The sequence below is a fragment of the Coregonus clupeaformis genome, unplaced genomic scaffold (genome assembly GCF_020615455.1).
Source record: "Coregonus clupeaformis isolate EN_2021a unplaced genomic scaffold, ASM2061545v1 scaf2472, whole genome shotgun sequence".
Lineage (NCBI taxonomy): Eukaryota > Metazoa > Chordata > Actinopteri > Salmoniformes > Salmonidae > Coregonus > Coregonus clupeaformis.
Genome location: NW_025535926.1, coordinates 20,295 through 37,058, shown reverse-complemented (window position 1 = coordinate 37,058; position 16,764 = coordinate 20,295). Strand labels below are relative to the sequence as shown.

General features: G+C 45.1%; 1 protein-coding gene across 1 annotated transcript in view; it reads left to right on the top strand.

The window, feature by feature from the left end:
• LOC121556635 (ralA-binding protein 1-like) overlaps positions 1 to 16,421 on the top strand; it is a 54,914-nt gene extending 38,493 nt beyond the window's left edge. The window contains exon 10 of the mRNA XM_045219554.1: positions 16,412 to 16,421. Coding sequence (XP_045075489.1) covers positions 16,412 to 16,421 — 10 coding nt within the window. The remainder of the gene's footprint in view (positions 1 to 16,411) is intronic.
• Positions 16,422 to 16,764: the final 343 nt, after the last annotated feature.

The following is a 16,764-nucleotide window of genomic DNA, read 5'->3' as shown; positions in this document are numbered from 1 at the left end:
TAGGACCTTGAGCGTGGCTGAAGTGCACCCGTGACCAGCTCGAAACCGGATTGCATAAGCGGAGAAGGTACGGTGGTATTCGAAATGGTCGATGATCTGTTTGTTAACTTGGCTTTCGAATACTTTCGAAAGGCAGGGCAGGATGGATATAGGTCTGTAGCAGTTTGGATCTAGAGTGTCACCCCCCTTTGAAGAGGGGGATGACCGCGGCAGCTTTCCAATCTCTGGGGATCTCAGGCGTTATGAAAGAGAGGTTGAACAGACTAGTAATAGGGGTTGCGACAATTTCGGCGGCTAGTTTTAGGAAGAAAGGGTCCAGATTGTCTAGCCCAGCTGATTTGTAGGGGTCCAGATTTTGCAGCGCTTTCAAAACATCAGCTGTCTGAATTTGTGTGAAGGAGAAGCGGGGGGCATGGGCAAGTTGCAGCAGAGGGTGCAGAGTTGGTGGCCGGGTTAGTGGTAGCCAGATGGAAAGCATGGCCAGCTGTAGCAAAATGCTTGTTGAAATTCTCGATTATTGTAGATTTATCGGTGGTGATAGTGTTTCCCTAGCCTCAGTGCAGTGGGCAGCTGGGAGGAAGTGCTCTTATTCTCCATGGACTTTACAGTGTCCCAAAACTTTTTGGAGTTAGTGCTACAGGATGCAAATTTCTGTTTGAAAAAAGTTAGCCTTTGCTTTCCTGACTGCTTGTGTATATTGGTTTCTAACTTCCCTGAAAAGTTGCATATCGCGGGGCTATTTGATGCTAATGCTGTACGCCACAGGATGTTTTTGTGCTGGTCAAGGGCAGTCAAGTCTGAGGAGAACCAGGGGCTATATCGGTTCTTAGTTCTGTATTTTTTGAATGGGGCATGTTTATTTAAGATTGAGAGGAAATTACTTTTAAGGAACAACCAGGCATCCTCTACTGACGGAATGAGATCTATATCCATCCAGGATACCTGGGCCAGGTCAATTAGGAAGGCCTCCTCGCTAAAGTGTTTTAGGGAGCGTTTGACAGTGATGATGGGTGGTCGTTTGACCGCGGACCCGTTACGGACGCAGGCAATAAGGCAGTGATCGCTGAGATCCTGGTTGAAGACAGCTGAGGTGTATTTAGAGGGTATGTTAGTCAGGATGATATCTATGAGGGTACCCATGTTTAAGGATTTAGGGTTGTACCTGGTAGGTTCGTTGATAATTTGCGTGAGGTTGAGGGCATCTAGCTTGGATTGTAGGATGGCTGGGGTATTAAGCATATCCCAATTTAGGTCACCAAGCAGTACAAACTCAGAGGATAAATGGGGGCAATCAATTCACATATGGTGTCCAGGGCACAGCTGGGGGCTGAGGGGGTCTGTAGCAAGCGGCAACAGTGAGAGACTTATTTCTGGAAAGGTGGATTTTTAGAAGTAGAAGCTCAAACTGTTTGGGCACAGACCTGGATAGTATGATAGAGCTCTGCAGGCTATATCTACAGTAGATTGCAACTCCACCCCCTTTGGCAGTTCTATCTAGACGGAAAATGTTATAGTTGGGGATGGAAATTTCAGAATTTTTGGTGGCCTTCCTGAGCCAGGATTCAGACACTGCTAGAACATCAGGGTTGGCAGAGTGTGCTAACGCAGTGAATAACTCAAACTTAGGAAGTAGACTTCTGATATTTATGTGCAAGAAACCAAGACTTTTGCGATTACAGAAGTCAACAAATGATAGCTGTCACGATCGTCTAGTAGCGAAGTAGACCAAGGCGCAGCGTGTGAAAGAAACATGACTTTATTATATTAAAGTACTCACAAACCAAACAAAACACGACTGCGTGAAGTCCAACGGTTAACACTGACCGTAAAGGAACAAAAACCCACAACACCCAAAGGAAAACATACAGATTAAATATGGCTCCCAATCAGAGACAACCAGCCCACAGCTGACACTGTTGCCCCTGATTGGGAGTCATTATCTCAAACATAGAAATGAACCCAACAGAAATACCAACATAGAAATACACCCAATGAATGAACACACCCTGGCTCAATATACAGAGTCCCGGAGCCAGAGCGTGACAGTACCCCCCCCTAAAGGCGCGGACTGCGACCGCGCCTCAATAAGGGCTAAACAAGGGAGGGCTGGGTGGGCATACCTCCTCGGCGGTGGTTCTGGCTCCGGCCTTGATCCCCACCTCCTCTCCAACCCCCCAAAGTACCCCTGGTCCTGTCTAGCCCCGCTGGTCGGAGCCGGACTGACGACACGCGCCCCTGGCTTGGTGCGTGGAACAGGAACGGGTTGGACCAGGCTGGCGACTCGCACCCCTGGTTTGGTGCGAGTGGCAGGAACAGGCCGGGTCGGAGCTGGCGACGCACACCGTAGGCTTTGTGCGTGGGCAGGGACAGGCCGGGCTGGGCTGGCGACGCACCCCGTAGGCTTGGTGCGTGGAGCAGGGACAGGCACCTTGGTGCGTGGAGCAGGAACAGGCCGGGCAGGGCTGTCGACGCACACCGTAGACTTGGTGCGTGAGCAGGAACAGGCCGGGCTGGGCTGGCGACGCACACCGTAGGCTTTGTGCGTGGAGCAGGAACAGGCCGGGCTGGGCTGGCGACGCACACCGTAGGCTTTGTGCGTGGAGCAGGAACAGGCCGGGCTGGGCTGGCGACGCACCCCGTAGGCTTGGTGCGTAGAGCAGGGACAGGCCGGGCTGGGCTGGCAACGCACCCCGTAGGCTTGGTGCGTGGAGCAGGGGTAAGCCGGGCTGGGCTGGCGACGCGCACCATTAACTTAGTGCGTGGAGCAGGGACAGGCCTCACCGGACTGTGGAGACGGATAGGAGACCTGGAATGAAGAGCGGCCACAACCCGTCCCGGCTGAATGCCTACCCTCACACACTCTGTGTGAGGCATCCGCACAGGACGTACAGGGCTGTGTACCCGTACCGACATGACAGCACGTGATACTGGAGCAGGATATCCGGGACCGCGGAGAGGCATAGGAGACCACGAGCGTTGAGCCGGCACACTCCGTCCTGGCTGCATACCCCCCTTCGCACGACACGTGCGGGGTGCTCGCACAGGACGTACAGGACTGTGCCGGACCACTCGTGGCACCGTACGCTGCTCCGCATACCGCGGAACCTGCCCCGTCCCATGCTGCCATGCCTGAGTACGGGAAGTTGGTTCCGCTCTCCATCCAGGCCTCGCCAACCTGCCTTCTGGGCCCCAAAACCCGGTGGCCACCTCTCCAAATTGCCCTGTGGCAGCCTCCTGCTGCCCAGCCGCCCATGCCGTGTGCCCCCCCCTAAAAAATTCTTGGGGGTGCCTCTCGTCCTTCCGACGATGGCCCTGCTGACGCCGCTGCTCCTCTCCTGCATGGGTCTCCCCCTTCATAGCCCTCCGGTACCGGACGGCCTCCTCCTCGGTAATCTGCCCCCAACCGAGGAGGACATCCACAGAGTCACCTCCCTGCGTGTGTTCCTGGACACGCTGCTTGGTCGTTGTATGGTGGGTTTTTCTGTCACGATCGTCTTGACGAGAAGGAGTGGACCAAGGCGCAGCGTGTGAAATGAACATGACTTTATTATATTAAAGTATCTAAATACAAAACAAAAGACGACTCGTGAAGTCCACAGTAACAAAGACTGAACACGGAACAAAAACCCACAAACACAAGGTGAAAACAGACAGTTTAAATATGGCTCCCAATCAGAGACAACGAGCCAACAGCTGACACTCGTTACCTCTGATTGGGAGCCACTCAAACAAAGAAATACAACAACCTAGAACAACCCAACCAAGAAACAGAACACAAAGAAACGAACACACCCTGGCTCAACATACAGAGTCCCGGAGCCAGAGCGTGACAATAGCTCCTGGGGAGTAGGAGTGATACTGGGGGCTACAGGGCCTGGGTTAGCCTCTACATCACCAGAGGAACAGAGGAGGACTAGAATAAGGATACGGCTAAAGGCTTTAAGAACTGGTCTTCTAGTGCGTTGGGTACATAGAATAAAGGGGGCAGATTTCCGGGTGTTATAGAAAAGATTCAGGGCATTATGTACAGACAAGGATATGGAAGGATATGAGTAAAGTGGAGGTAAACCTAAGCGTTGGGTAACACTGAAAGAGATAGTATCTCTAGAGGCATCAATTGAGTCGGTCTCTGAGTGTATGGGGGGAGGGACAAAGGAGCTATCTAAGGCAGGTTTAGCTAGGCTGAGGGGTCTACAGTGATATAGTACAATTAGAAATAACCGAAACAACAATAAACTAACCATGTTTGGTCTGAGGCTAAACATAAACAGGATGTAGTACCGTAAAAAGGAACAGTCCAGCAGATATCAGCTGTATAGCTGAGTTATCATAAGGTCCGGTGGTGAAGCGCTAGTGAGTAAGAGGCCACGGCTAGCGTGTGCTACGTCCGTTTTGTTGTAGCCAGCTGGTAGCGATGAATCCGGAGTTAAAGGTCCAGTGAATCAGTGATTCCGGCGGAAAAACTGATATGTTCTGGGTCGATAACGCTGTGCAGACTGGCCGAATATCCGGTGATCAATGTCCAGTGATTAAAATTAATCCCAGCGGAAAAAAATCCAATGTTCTGGGTGAAACACCGCTAGCTGTGGCTAATAGCAAGTAGCTAGTTAGCTGGCTAGCTAGTTTCAACTGAGATTCTAGATTCTAGATAAAAAGGTAAGTCAATAATAGAATCCGTTCCACATTGAGTGAGGCGGGTTGCAGGAAAGTATATTTTGTAGAAGGATGAAAAGTCTGATAGGGAAATATGTACGAAAAATACAAAGAACAGGGTATTTACAGGCTATTTACAGACACACGACAGAAACTTCGCCATCTTGACTAGAATAGCAGTGTGGTTTTAATATGATTTGACTCTTTGCAGGCTGTCAGGCTGTCTAGTCACAGAGGAAGGCTGTGCTTCTCTGGTCTCAGCTCTGTGGTCAAACCCCTCACACCTGAGAGAGCTGGATCTGAGTAACAATGACCTGAAGGATTCAGGAGTGGAGCTGCTCTCTGCTGGACTGGGGAATCCCCACTGTAAACTGGAGACTCTGAGGTCAGTATTCCTGTAGTTGGTCAACAAGTGATAACTGTTCACCAGATCCACATGTGTTTACCAGGCACACATAGTCCACACCATATGTGTTTGGACAGTGAAGCTTACAGTTTTACATTTGGTGCTATGCTCCAGCATTTTGGATTTGAGATAGAATGTTTCATATTAGGTGACAGTACAGAATGTCACCTTTTATTTAAAGGTATTAATTCATATCTGTTTTACCGTTTAGAAATTAAAGCACTTTATGTGTGTAATTCTCCCCAATGAAAAAGTCGTAATTATTTGGACAAATTAATTTAGTCAAATGTTTATTATTTGGTCCAATATTCCTTACCTGCAGTGATTACATCAAGCTTGTGATTCTACAAACTTGTTGAATGCATTTGCAGTTTGTTTTGGTTGTGTTTTGGATTATGTTTTTCCCAATAGAAACTGAATGGTGAATAATGTCCTGTCATTTTGGAGTCACTTCACTTGTATTGTCAGTAAGAATAGAATATGTTTCTGAACACTGCTACATTCATGTGGATGCTACCATGATTATGAATAATCATGAATGAATCGTGAATGATGATGAATGAGAAAGTTACAGAGGAACAAGGATCATACCCCCTCTGTTATTGGTAATGGTGAGAGGTTAGCATGTTTTGTTGTAGCCTCTGTAACTTTCTCACTCATTATTATTCATTATTCATTCATGATTATTCTTAATCATGGCATCATCAGGATTCAGTTAGTAGTGTTTAGAAACATGTTATCTACTCACTTAGACAGAAAATTACTCCAGTCATCATCCACCATTCAGGTACTATCGGGCAAAACATAACCCAAAACACAACCAAAACAAACTGCAAATGCAACCAACGAGTTTGGGACCAAATACTCAACTTTTGACTACTTTAATACACTATAAGTGAAATGGTCAGAATACTTATGACTTCGTCAAATAGGGGGACTAGATACATAAAGTGCTTTGATTTCTAAACGGTGAAACAGATATGTTTGAAAATACCCTCAAATAAAAGGTTACATTATATACTGTCACCTCATATGAAACATTTGATCTCAAATCCAAAATGCTGGAGTATAGAGCCACATTTAAAATGTTATCTTTGTCAAAATAGATATGGTGTGGACTGTATACTCAATACAATCTAAATCTGATACCTCACTGTCTGTCTTTTGACTGATACTGCTTTTTAAACTGCTCTGGTCAGTCAACTCAAATATTTGTACTATACATTTTTATCTCTACAAGCAATACTTTGATAATTTCTAATAATGATACATTAATTTATGAATAGATATGGCAGGTTTCAGGACACTGATATATCTGAATATGTAGAAAAAATATACTGCCACTATTTTCACCATCTAAGAATAGCAGTGTGGTTTTAATATGATTTGACTCTTTGCAGGCTGTCAGGCTGTCTAGTCACAGAGGAAGGCTGTGCTTCTCTGGTCTCAGCTCTGAAGTCAAACCCCTCACACCTGAGAGAGCTGGACCTGAGCTACAATCACCCAGGAGACTCAGGAGTCAGTCTGCTCTCTGCTGGACTGGAGGATCCACACTGCAGACTGGAGAAACTCAAGTATGTAGAGGGTTTATGTCAATGTTCATATCAGACATGTTGGAGTTATCAGGCTAGTTAAGACAAACATTCTGACCACCACTTGGACTAAGTTATATAAAGACTGTGTGTGTGCGTGTGCGTGTGCGTGTGTGTGTTTGTGTTGGTGGGTCCAGTGTGTATGTGTGTCCAATGTGTGTGTGTGTGTGAATGTGTGTGTGTGTGTGTGTGTGTGTGGGTCCAGTGTGTATGTGTGTCCAATGTGTGTGTGTGTGTGTGTGTGTGTGTGTGTGTGTCCGGTGTGTGTGTGTGTGTGTCCAGTGTGTGTTTGTGTGTGTGTGTCGTGTGTCGTGTGTGTGTGTGTTTGTCCAGTGTGTACACACACTGGACGCACACACACACTGGACACACACACACACACACAGGACACACACACACACTAGACATACACACACACACTGGACACATACACAATGGACACACACACACACTGGACAAACACACACACACACACACACACACACACTGGACACACACGCACACACACACACTGGAAACACACACACACAGACACACACACACTGGACACACACCGGACACACACACAAACACACACACACTGGACACACACTGGACACACACAAACACACAGACTTACTCACACTGGACACACACACACACACACACACACAAACACTGTAAACAAACACACTGGACACATACACACAAAGGACACACACACACACAAACACACACTGAAAACACACACACACACACACACACACTGGACACACAAACACAAACACTGGACACACAAACACTGGACACACAAACACTGGACACACAAACACTGGACACACACACACACTGGACAAACACACACACTAGACACACACACACACAATAGACATACACACACACTGGACACACACACACAATGGACACACATACACACACTGGACAAACACACACACACACACACACACACACACACTGGACACACATACACTGGACACACATACACACTGGAAAACACACACACACACACACACACTGGACACACACACACACACACACTGGACACACAAACACACACACTTGACATACACACACACACTGGACAGACACACACACACACACTGGACACACACACACACACTGGACACACACAAACAGTGGACACACACACACACACTTGGACAAATGTATATTCTGACTGTTTGTGTGTGTGTGTGTGTGTGTGTGTGTGTGTGTGTGTGTGTGTGTGTGAGTTCAGGTGTATCCCTCAATGACTGTCTGTTCTTCTGCTTACCACTACAGTGTGGAACATGGTGGAGAGAACAGAATGAAACCTGGACTTAGAAAATGTGAGTGTTGACTGCTGTGAAGAATATGACTAAGAATAAGTCTTAATTCAAGTGAAGTTAAAGTCAAAGACCACCATCATTACTTACTTGGTCATATTAAATATCAGCTGTAGTTTTACAGAAGCACAAATCAGGGACACCAAAGTTTACAAAGAGTTGCTTTGACAATGTGTGTGTCTGTGTGTGTGTGTGTGGCGTGTTCATGTTACATAAGAAATGTGTGTGTGTGTTCATGCATGAAGATGTGTGTGTGTCCAGTGTGTGTTCAGGATGTGTTTCCAGTGTGTGTGTGTGTGTGTGTGTGTGTGTGTGTGTCCAGTGTGTGTGTGTTCAGGATGTGTGTGTGTGTGTGTGTGTGTGTGTGTTTTGTGTAATTAATGGGAATAAGTGTGTTTTATATTACCATACAGTATAACATATGATCATTGAACAAGTCTCAAGTTACCTTAACTTCTCCTTTTGATACCTAGAAACATCTACATTAAATGAATTAGTGAAAAGTGAGTTAACATTCTAATGTGAATGATGATGATTTCTAATATTGTGTCTGGTTTCATCCATCAGATGTCTGTGATCTCACACTGGACCTAAACACAGTAGACAGACGCCTCTCTCTGTCTGAGGAGAACAGAAAGGTGACACGTAGGAGAGAGAAGCAGCCGTATCCTGATGACCCAGAGAGATTTGAGGGCTCTAGACAGGTGCTGTGTAGAGAGGGTCTGACTGGGCGCTGTTACTGGGAGGTAGAGTGGAGTGGGAGATGGGCTTGTATAGGAGTGGCATATAAAGGAATCAGCAGGAGAGGAGGGGGTGATGACTGTTGTCTTGGATGGAATGACAAGTCCTGGAGTCTGTTCTGCTCTGACAACCGTTACTCTGCCTGGCAAAATAATAAGTCCACTACCATAGACGTCCCCTCCTCCAGCCCACACAGAGTAGGAGTGTATCTGGACTGGCCAGCCGGCACTCTGTCCTTCTACAGAGTCTCCTCTGACACACTGACCCACCTGAACACATTCCACTCCACATTCACTGAGCCCCTCTATCCAGGGTTTAGGGTTCTTTATGTTGACTCCTCAGTGTCCCTGTAAATAATAACCATGGTAACACTGACACACACACACACACACACACACACATTAGACACACACACACTGGACACATACAAACACACTGGACATACACACACTGGACACACACTGGACACGCCCAATGGACACACACACACACACACTGCACACACACACACTGGACAAACACACACACTGGACACTCACACACTGGACACACACACACACTAGACAAACACACACTGGACAAACACACACACTGGACACACACACACACACTAGACACACACACACTGGACAAACACACACACTGGATACACACACACACTGGACACACACACACATACGCAGGACAAACACACACACACACACCGGACACACACACACAGGACACACACACACACACACACACACACACAGGACACACACACACAACACACACACACACACACACACACTGGACACACACACACACACACATAAACACAGGGGACACACACACACACACACACACTACACATACACACACACACACTGAACACACACACACACACATACACACTGGACACACACACTGGACACACACACAAACACAATGACACACACACTCACACTAGACACACAAACACACACTGGACACACACACACACACACACTGGGGACACACACACTGAACACATACACACTGAACACACACACACACTGAACACACACACACACTGGACATACACACACACTGAACACACACACTCTGAACACACACACACACAAACACTGGACACACACACACTGGACACACACACACAGACTGGACACACACACTGGACACACACACACACACTGAACACACACACACACACACTGAACACACATACACACACTAGACACACACACACACACTCAACACACACACACACACACACACACACATACACACACACACACACTGGACACACACACACACACACTCTGGACACACACACACCTGGACACACACACACCTGGACACACACACACACACACACACACACACACACACACACTGGAGACACACACTTGAGACACACACTGGACACACACACCTGGACACACACACACACACACACATACACACACACACACACACACACACACACACACTGGAGACACACACACTGGACACATTTCCATGTGTAGGATTTTGATGAAAGGAAATCCCATATACCCTACTGGACAGGACTTTGCTATGGCATCTTCTGTTTGGGTGTCTCAGGTCAGGTCTGAGCCATGATCAGAATGTGTCTCTGTGTCTATTTCCAGCCCTGCCATTTCTACCTGTCCTGATCTAGTGTTTCACCCCTGACCTCCTCACACCGTCTCACTGTCCATGTCTGCTTTTAGCTCCCACCTCTACTTCACTGTGTTATAATGGACCTTATGCTTGTTATGTCACCTCTGGAACCAGTTATCAAACCTACTACCTTTCTGACCCTATCCCATGGCCCTACTTTCTACAACTGAACATTTAAATTCCTCTATGAGTTTTGTTTAGTGTCCATTTACTTATCTATGTATTTGTTGTATATTGGGGTTGTGCTGCAGAGCATCATGGGGGTTTGTATGTGTTGAGATGATCACGTTCCAGATAAATGGTTGAACTGATTCCTGTCTCCTGTCTCATCATTATTGAATTGTTATACAGACGTGGTTATGAAACCCACGAGACATAACAAAAGATTGGTGATGAGTTAGTCTGAATCTACAGGAACTATTCTGTCTGGAAGAAGTGGGTTTTTACAACTGTTTAAAACTGTTATTTTCTGTGGTACAGAATAGGCTAATATTAGCACAGTGTATTGCTAGCAGAGGCAAGTGCATAGTCCAGCTAGCTAAGAGAGAGAGTTAGCATCGTCATGGACGGTAGAAAAGGACTTGAGACGGATGTCGGAGCGGGAAAACAACTTGATTAAAAAGGAGGAATATATATTGATTAAAGGAAAGAACATTTATTCAACTGTGAAGACGAACGTTGGAATTAAAACTGCTGAAAGAGTGAATTTAGGAGGAAACGTCAGTGAGTGAAGTGAATGAAGATCACGTGACTGAGGAAAATATTGCTTTGGTTGAGGACAATATTGAAGTGAGTGACAATCAGGAGCTTATTGAGAAATGAACAATTATTCGAATTGTTGGCAACATTGGACAGTTTGATAAAAGTATAGAGCAGTGGAGCTCATATACAGAACGGTTTGAATATTTTGTTCTTGTAAATGACACGGATGAGGACAACATTGTGCCTCCATGTTTTACTGTAATGGGGCCAAATACATTTAATTTACTAGGCAGCCTGCTACAGCCAGACAGAACAGGTAATAAGACGTATGGGGATATTGTGGAGATACTTAAAGGACATTTTTCACCAGAACCACTAGTTAATGCTGAAAGGTTCAGGTTCCACAGGAGACATCAGGAAGAGGGAGAATCAGTAACAATGTTTGCTGCTGCATTAAATAAACTACCAGAACACTGAGTTTAATGCTGTTCTAAATGACATCATTAGAGACAGACTAGTATGTGGGCTACGAAGTGAAGCTACACAAAAGAGACTGTTGACTGAAAGTCATCTGACCTTGGCAAAGGACATTGAAATCAGTGTGTCCATGGAACTGCTAAAGAGGCTCATCAGTTGAGTTCATCAGGAACTTAGTGGGTTCATCTAACAATCCTAATCATCAGCTGATACATTGTAATCACCTTACACCTAGAAAACATAATTTAATGAAAATCTTAACCTCTCTGTGTGATCTATGTAATCAAGGTGCCTTGGACTCCTTTAATCATATGTACTGGGAGTGACCAGGGGACATTGTTTGGGAAAGTGATACCCTCTGTCTTATCTGCTGTAGTGGATATCATCATACTTTGTTCCCCAAAACTGTTATCACTTAATGATAATTCACCACTGTCATTACAGAAAAGACGTTTAATGTTGTCAGGTTTGACAGCAGCTAAAAATATGTTGTCAACCACCACGCCTCATTGGATCAGCACTTTTATAGATACAGTTGAAGTCGGAAGTTTACATACACCTTAGCCAAATACATTTAAACTCAGTTTATCACAATTCCTGACATGTAATCCTAGTAGAAATTCCCTGTCTTAGGTCAGTTAGCTTTATTTTAAGAATGTGAAATGTCAGAATAATAGTAAAGAGAATGATTTATTTCAGCTTTTATTTCTTTCATCACATTCCCAGTGGGGTCAGAAGTTTACATACACTCAATTAGTATTTTGGTAGCATTGCCTTTAAATTGTTTAACTTGGGTCAAACGTTTCGGGTAGCCTTCCACAAGCTTCCCACAATAAGTTGGGTGAATTTTGGCCCATTCCTCCTGACAGAGCTGGTGTAACTGAGTCAGGTTTGTAAGCCTCCTTGCTCGCACACGCTTTTTCAGTTCTGCCCACAAATATTCTATAGGATTGAGGTCAGGGCTTTGTGATGGCCACTCCAATACCTTGACTTTGTTGTCCTTAAGCCATTTTGCCACAACTTTGGAAGGATGCTTGGGGTCATTGTCCATATGGAAGACCCATTTGCGACCAAGCTTTAACTTCCTGACTGATGTCTTGAGATGTTGCTTCAATATATCCACATAATTGTCCTTCCTCTTGATGCCATCTATTTTGTGAAGTGCACCAGTCCCTCCTGCAGCAAAGCATCCCCACAGCATAATGCTGCCACCCCCGTGCTTCACGGTTGGGATGGTGTTCTTCGGCTTGCAAGCGTTCCCCTTTTTTCTCCAAACATAACGATGGTCATTATTGCCAAACAGTTTTATTTTGTTTCATCAGACTAGAGGACATTTCTCCAAAAAGTACGATCTTTGTCCCCATGTGAAGTTGCAAACCGTAGTCTGGCTTTTTTATGGAGGTTTTGGAGCAGTGGCTTCTCCTTGCTGAGCGGCCTTTCAGGTTATGTCGGATATAGATACTTCTGTACCTGTTTACTCCAGCATCTTCACAAGGTCCATTGCTGTTGTTCTGGGATTGATTTGCACTTTTCGCACCAAAGTACGTTCATCTCTAGGAGACAGGACGCATCTCCTTCCTGAGCGGTATGACGGCTGCGTGTTCCCATGGTGTTTATACTTGCACACTATTGTTTGTACAGATGAACGTGGTACCTTCAGTCATTTGGAAATTGCTCCCAAGGATGAACCAGACTTGTGGAGGTCTACAATTATTTTTCTGAGGTCTTGGCTGATTATTTGTTTTGATATTTGTTTTGATTTCCCCATGATGTCAAACAAAGAGGCACTGAGTTTGAAGGTAGGCCTTGAAATACATCCACAGGGACACCTCCAATTGACTCAAATTATGTCAATTAGCCTATCAGAAGCTTCTAAAGCCATGACATAATTTTCTGGAATTTTCCAAGCTGTTTAAAGGCACAGTCAACTTAGTGTATGTAAACTTCTGACCCACTGGAATTGTGATGCAGTGAATTATAAGTGAAATAATCTGTCTGTAAACAATGACTCGTGTCATAAACAAAGTATATGTCCTAACCGACTTGCCAAAACTATAGTTTATTAACAAGAAATGTGTGGAGTGGTTGAAAAATGAGTTTAAATGACTCCAACCTAAGTGTATATAAACTTCTGAATTTCAACGGTAGATATAGATGTATATATATATATAAATACCATCACCCAACAGGGTTAGGGTTAGGACAACTGTCTATATTATAGACCCCTATCTGTTAATGTGCATGAACACAAAAACACATTTCTAAAGTAACACGAATGCGCCACACACACACACACACACACACACACACACATTGTCAAAGCAACTCTTTCTGAACTTTGGTGTCCCTGATTTCTGCTTCTGTAGAACTACAGCTGATATTTAATATGACCAAGTAAGTAATGATGGTGGTCTTTGACATTTTCTCAGTCCAGGTTTCATTGTGTTCTCTCCACCATGTTCCACACTGTAGCGGTAAGCAGAAGAACAGACAGTCATTGAGGGATACACCTTAACTCACACACACACACACACACACACACACACGCACACACACACACACACACACACACACACACACACGGTCAGCATATAACTTTGTCCAAGTGGTGGTAAGAATGTTTGACTTAACTAGCCTGATAACTCCAACATGTCTGATATGAACATTGACATAAACCCTCTATATACTTGAGTTTCTCCAGTCTGCAGTGTGGATCCTCCAGTCCAGCAGAGAGCAGTCTGACTCCTGAGTCTCCTGGGTGATTGTAGCTCAGGTCCAGCTCTCTCAGGTGTGAGGGGTTTGACTTCAGAGCTGAGACCAGAGAAGCACAGCCTTCCTCTGTGACTAGACAGCCTGACAGCCTGCAAAGAGTCAAATCATATTAAAACCACACTGCTATTCTTTGGTGGTGAAGATATTGGCAGTATATTTTCAACATTTTCAGTTATATCAGTGTCCTGAAACCTGCCCTATCTATTCATAAATGGATGTTTCATTATTAGAAATGACAAATTATCAAAGTATTGCTTGTAGAGAGAAAAATGTATAGTAGACAGAAAATACCAGTTTAAAATGCAGTATCAGTCAAAAGACAGACAGTGAGGTATCAGATTTAGATTGTATTGAATATACAGTCCACATTATATCTACAGTGCATTCAAAAAGTATTCAGACCCCTTGACTTTTTCCACATTTTGTTAAGTTACAGCCTTATTCTAAAATAGATTAAATTAGTTATTTTTCCTCATCAATTTACACACAATACCCCATAATGACAAAGTGAAAACAGGTTTTTAGACATGTTTGCAAATATATAGAAATACCTTTACAGAAGTATTCAGAACCTTTGCTATGAGATTCGAAATTGAGCTCATGTGCATCCTGTTTCCATTGATCATCCCTGAGATGTTTCTACAACTTGATTGGAGTCCACCTGTGGTAAATTCAATTGATTGGACATGATTTGGAAAGGCACACACACACCTGTCTATATAAGGTCCCACAGTTGACAGTGCATGTCAGAGCAAAAACCAAGCCATGAGGTCGAAGGAAGTGTCCGTAGAGCTCCGAGACAGGATTGTGTCAAGGCACAGATCTGGGGAAGGGTACCAAAAAATTTCTGCAGCATTGAAGGTCCCCAAGAACACAGTGGCCTCCATCATTCTTAAATGGAATAAGTTTGGAACCACCAAGATTCTTCCTAGAGCTTGCCGCCCGGCCAAACTGAGCCATCGGGAGAGAAGGGCCTTGGTCAGGGAGGTGACCAAGAACCCGATGGTCACTCTGACAGAGCTCCAGAGTTCCTCTGTGGATATGGGAGAACCTTCCAGAAGGACATCTCTGCAGCACTCCACCAATCAGGTCTTTATGGTAGAGTGGCCAGACGGAAGCCACTCCTCAGTAAAAGGCACATGACAGCCCGCTTGGAGTTTGCCAAAAGGCACCTAAAGACTCTCAGACCATGAGAAACAAGATTCTCTGGTCTGATGAAACCAAGATTGAACTCTTTGGCTTGAATGCCAAGCGTCACGTCTGGAGGTAACCTGGCACCATCCCTACGGTGAAACATGGTGGTGGCAGCATCATGCTGTGGGGCTGGGAGACTAGTCAGGATCAAGGGAAAGATGAACAGAGCAAAGTACAGAGAGATCCTTGATGAAAACTTGCTCCAGAGCACTCAGGCCCTCAGACTGGGGTGAAGGTTCACCTTCCAACAGGACAACGACCCTAAGCACACAGCCAAGACAACACAGGAGTGTCTTCAGGACAAGTCTCTGAATGTCCTTGAGTGGCCCAGCCAGAGACCGGACTTGAACCCGATGGAACATCTCTGGAGGGACCTGAAAATAGCTGTGCAGCGATGGTCCTCATCCAACCTGACAGAGCTTGAGAGGATCTGCAGAGAAGATCATGGAGCCTCTCCACCAGTATGTTCTGGTTGTGGATGGGGCCTTGGTACCTGTCCTGTGGAGATGGCCTTTTGTTGAGAGGATGATCCACTGTAAAAGATCACTGGAGCAACAGCCGCTGCAAGACTGGAAGGTCTTATTGAAGCGCCACAGGAATTCCACAAAGAAATTCTACTCCTCCAGGTGATTACATAGAAATACAACAATGTACATTTGTTAATAACCAAAAGGTATTGAAACAAGTATTCACACCCACTCATACGTTATGACGTAGGAAACTATGAATATAAGGAAATGATATTGACTCTGCCAATCTGTGCAGAATAAACGACAATTGGAGCCTTGTATCTAAATAATCCATCCAAATTGACATTGTTCTGTGTGAAACCTCAAATGTATTATTAACAGACATCCTTAAGGACATAATGGATTGTCTCTTTTCAGGCCAGAGTGAGGCATCAAGAAGGACACTGACTCAGCTGAAGGCAGCCTTCTCCCACAAAGCAGTGAACAAATTAGTCCAGGACAATGTCCAGCATGTGTGAGACATGGTGCAGGTGTGGAGATTCATCCATTTGACACATTACTTCATTTTAAATACTGGATTTACACATCCTGTAGTTGCACATCCTGTAGTTGCACATCCTGTAGTTGCACATCCTGTAGTTGCACATCCTGTAGTTGCACATCCTGTAGTTGCACATCCTGTAGTTGCACATCCTGTAGTTGCACATCCTGTAGTTGCACATCCTGTAGTTGCACATCCTGTAGTTGCACATCCTGTAGTTGCACATCCT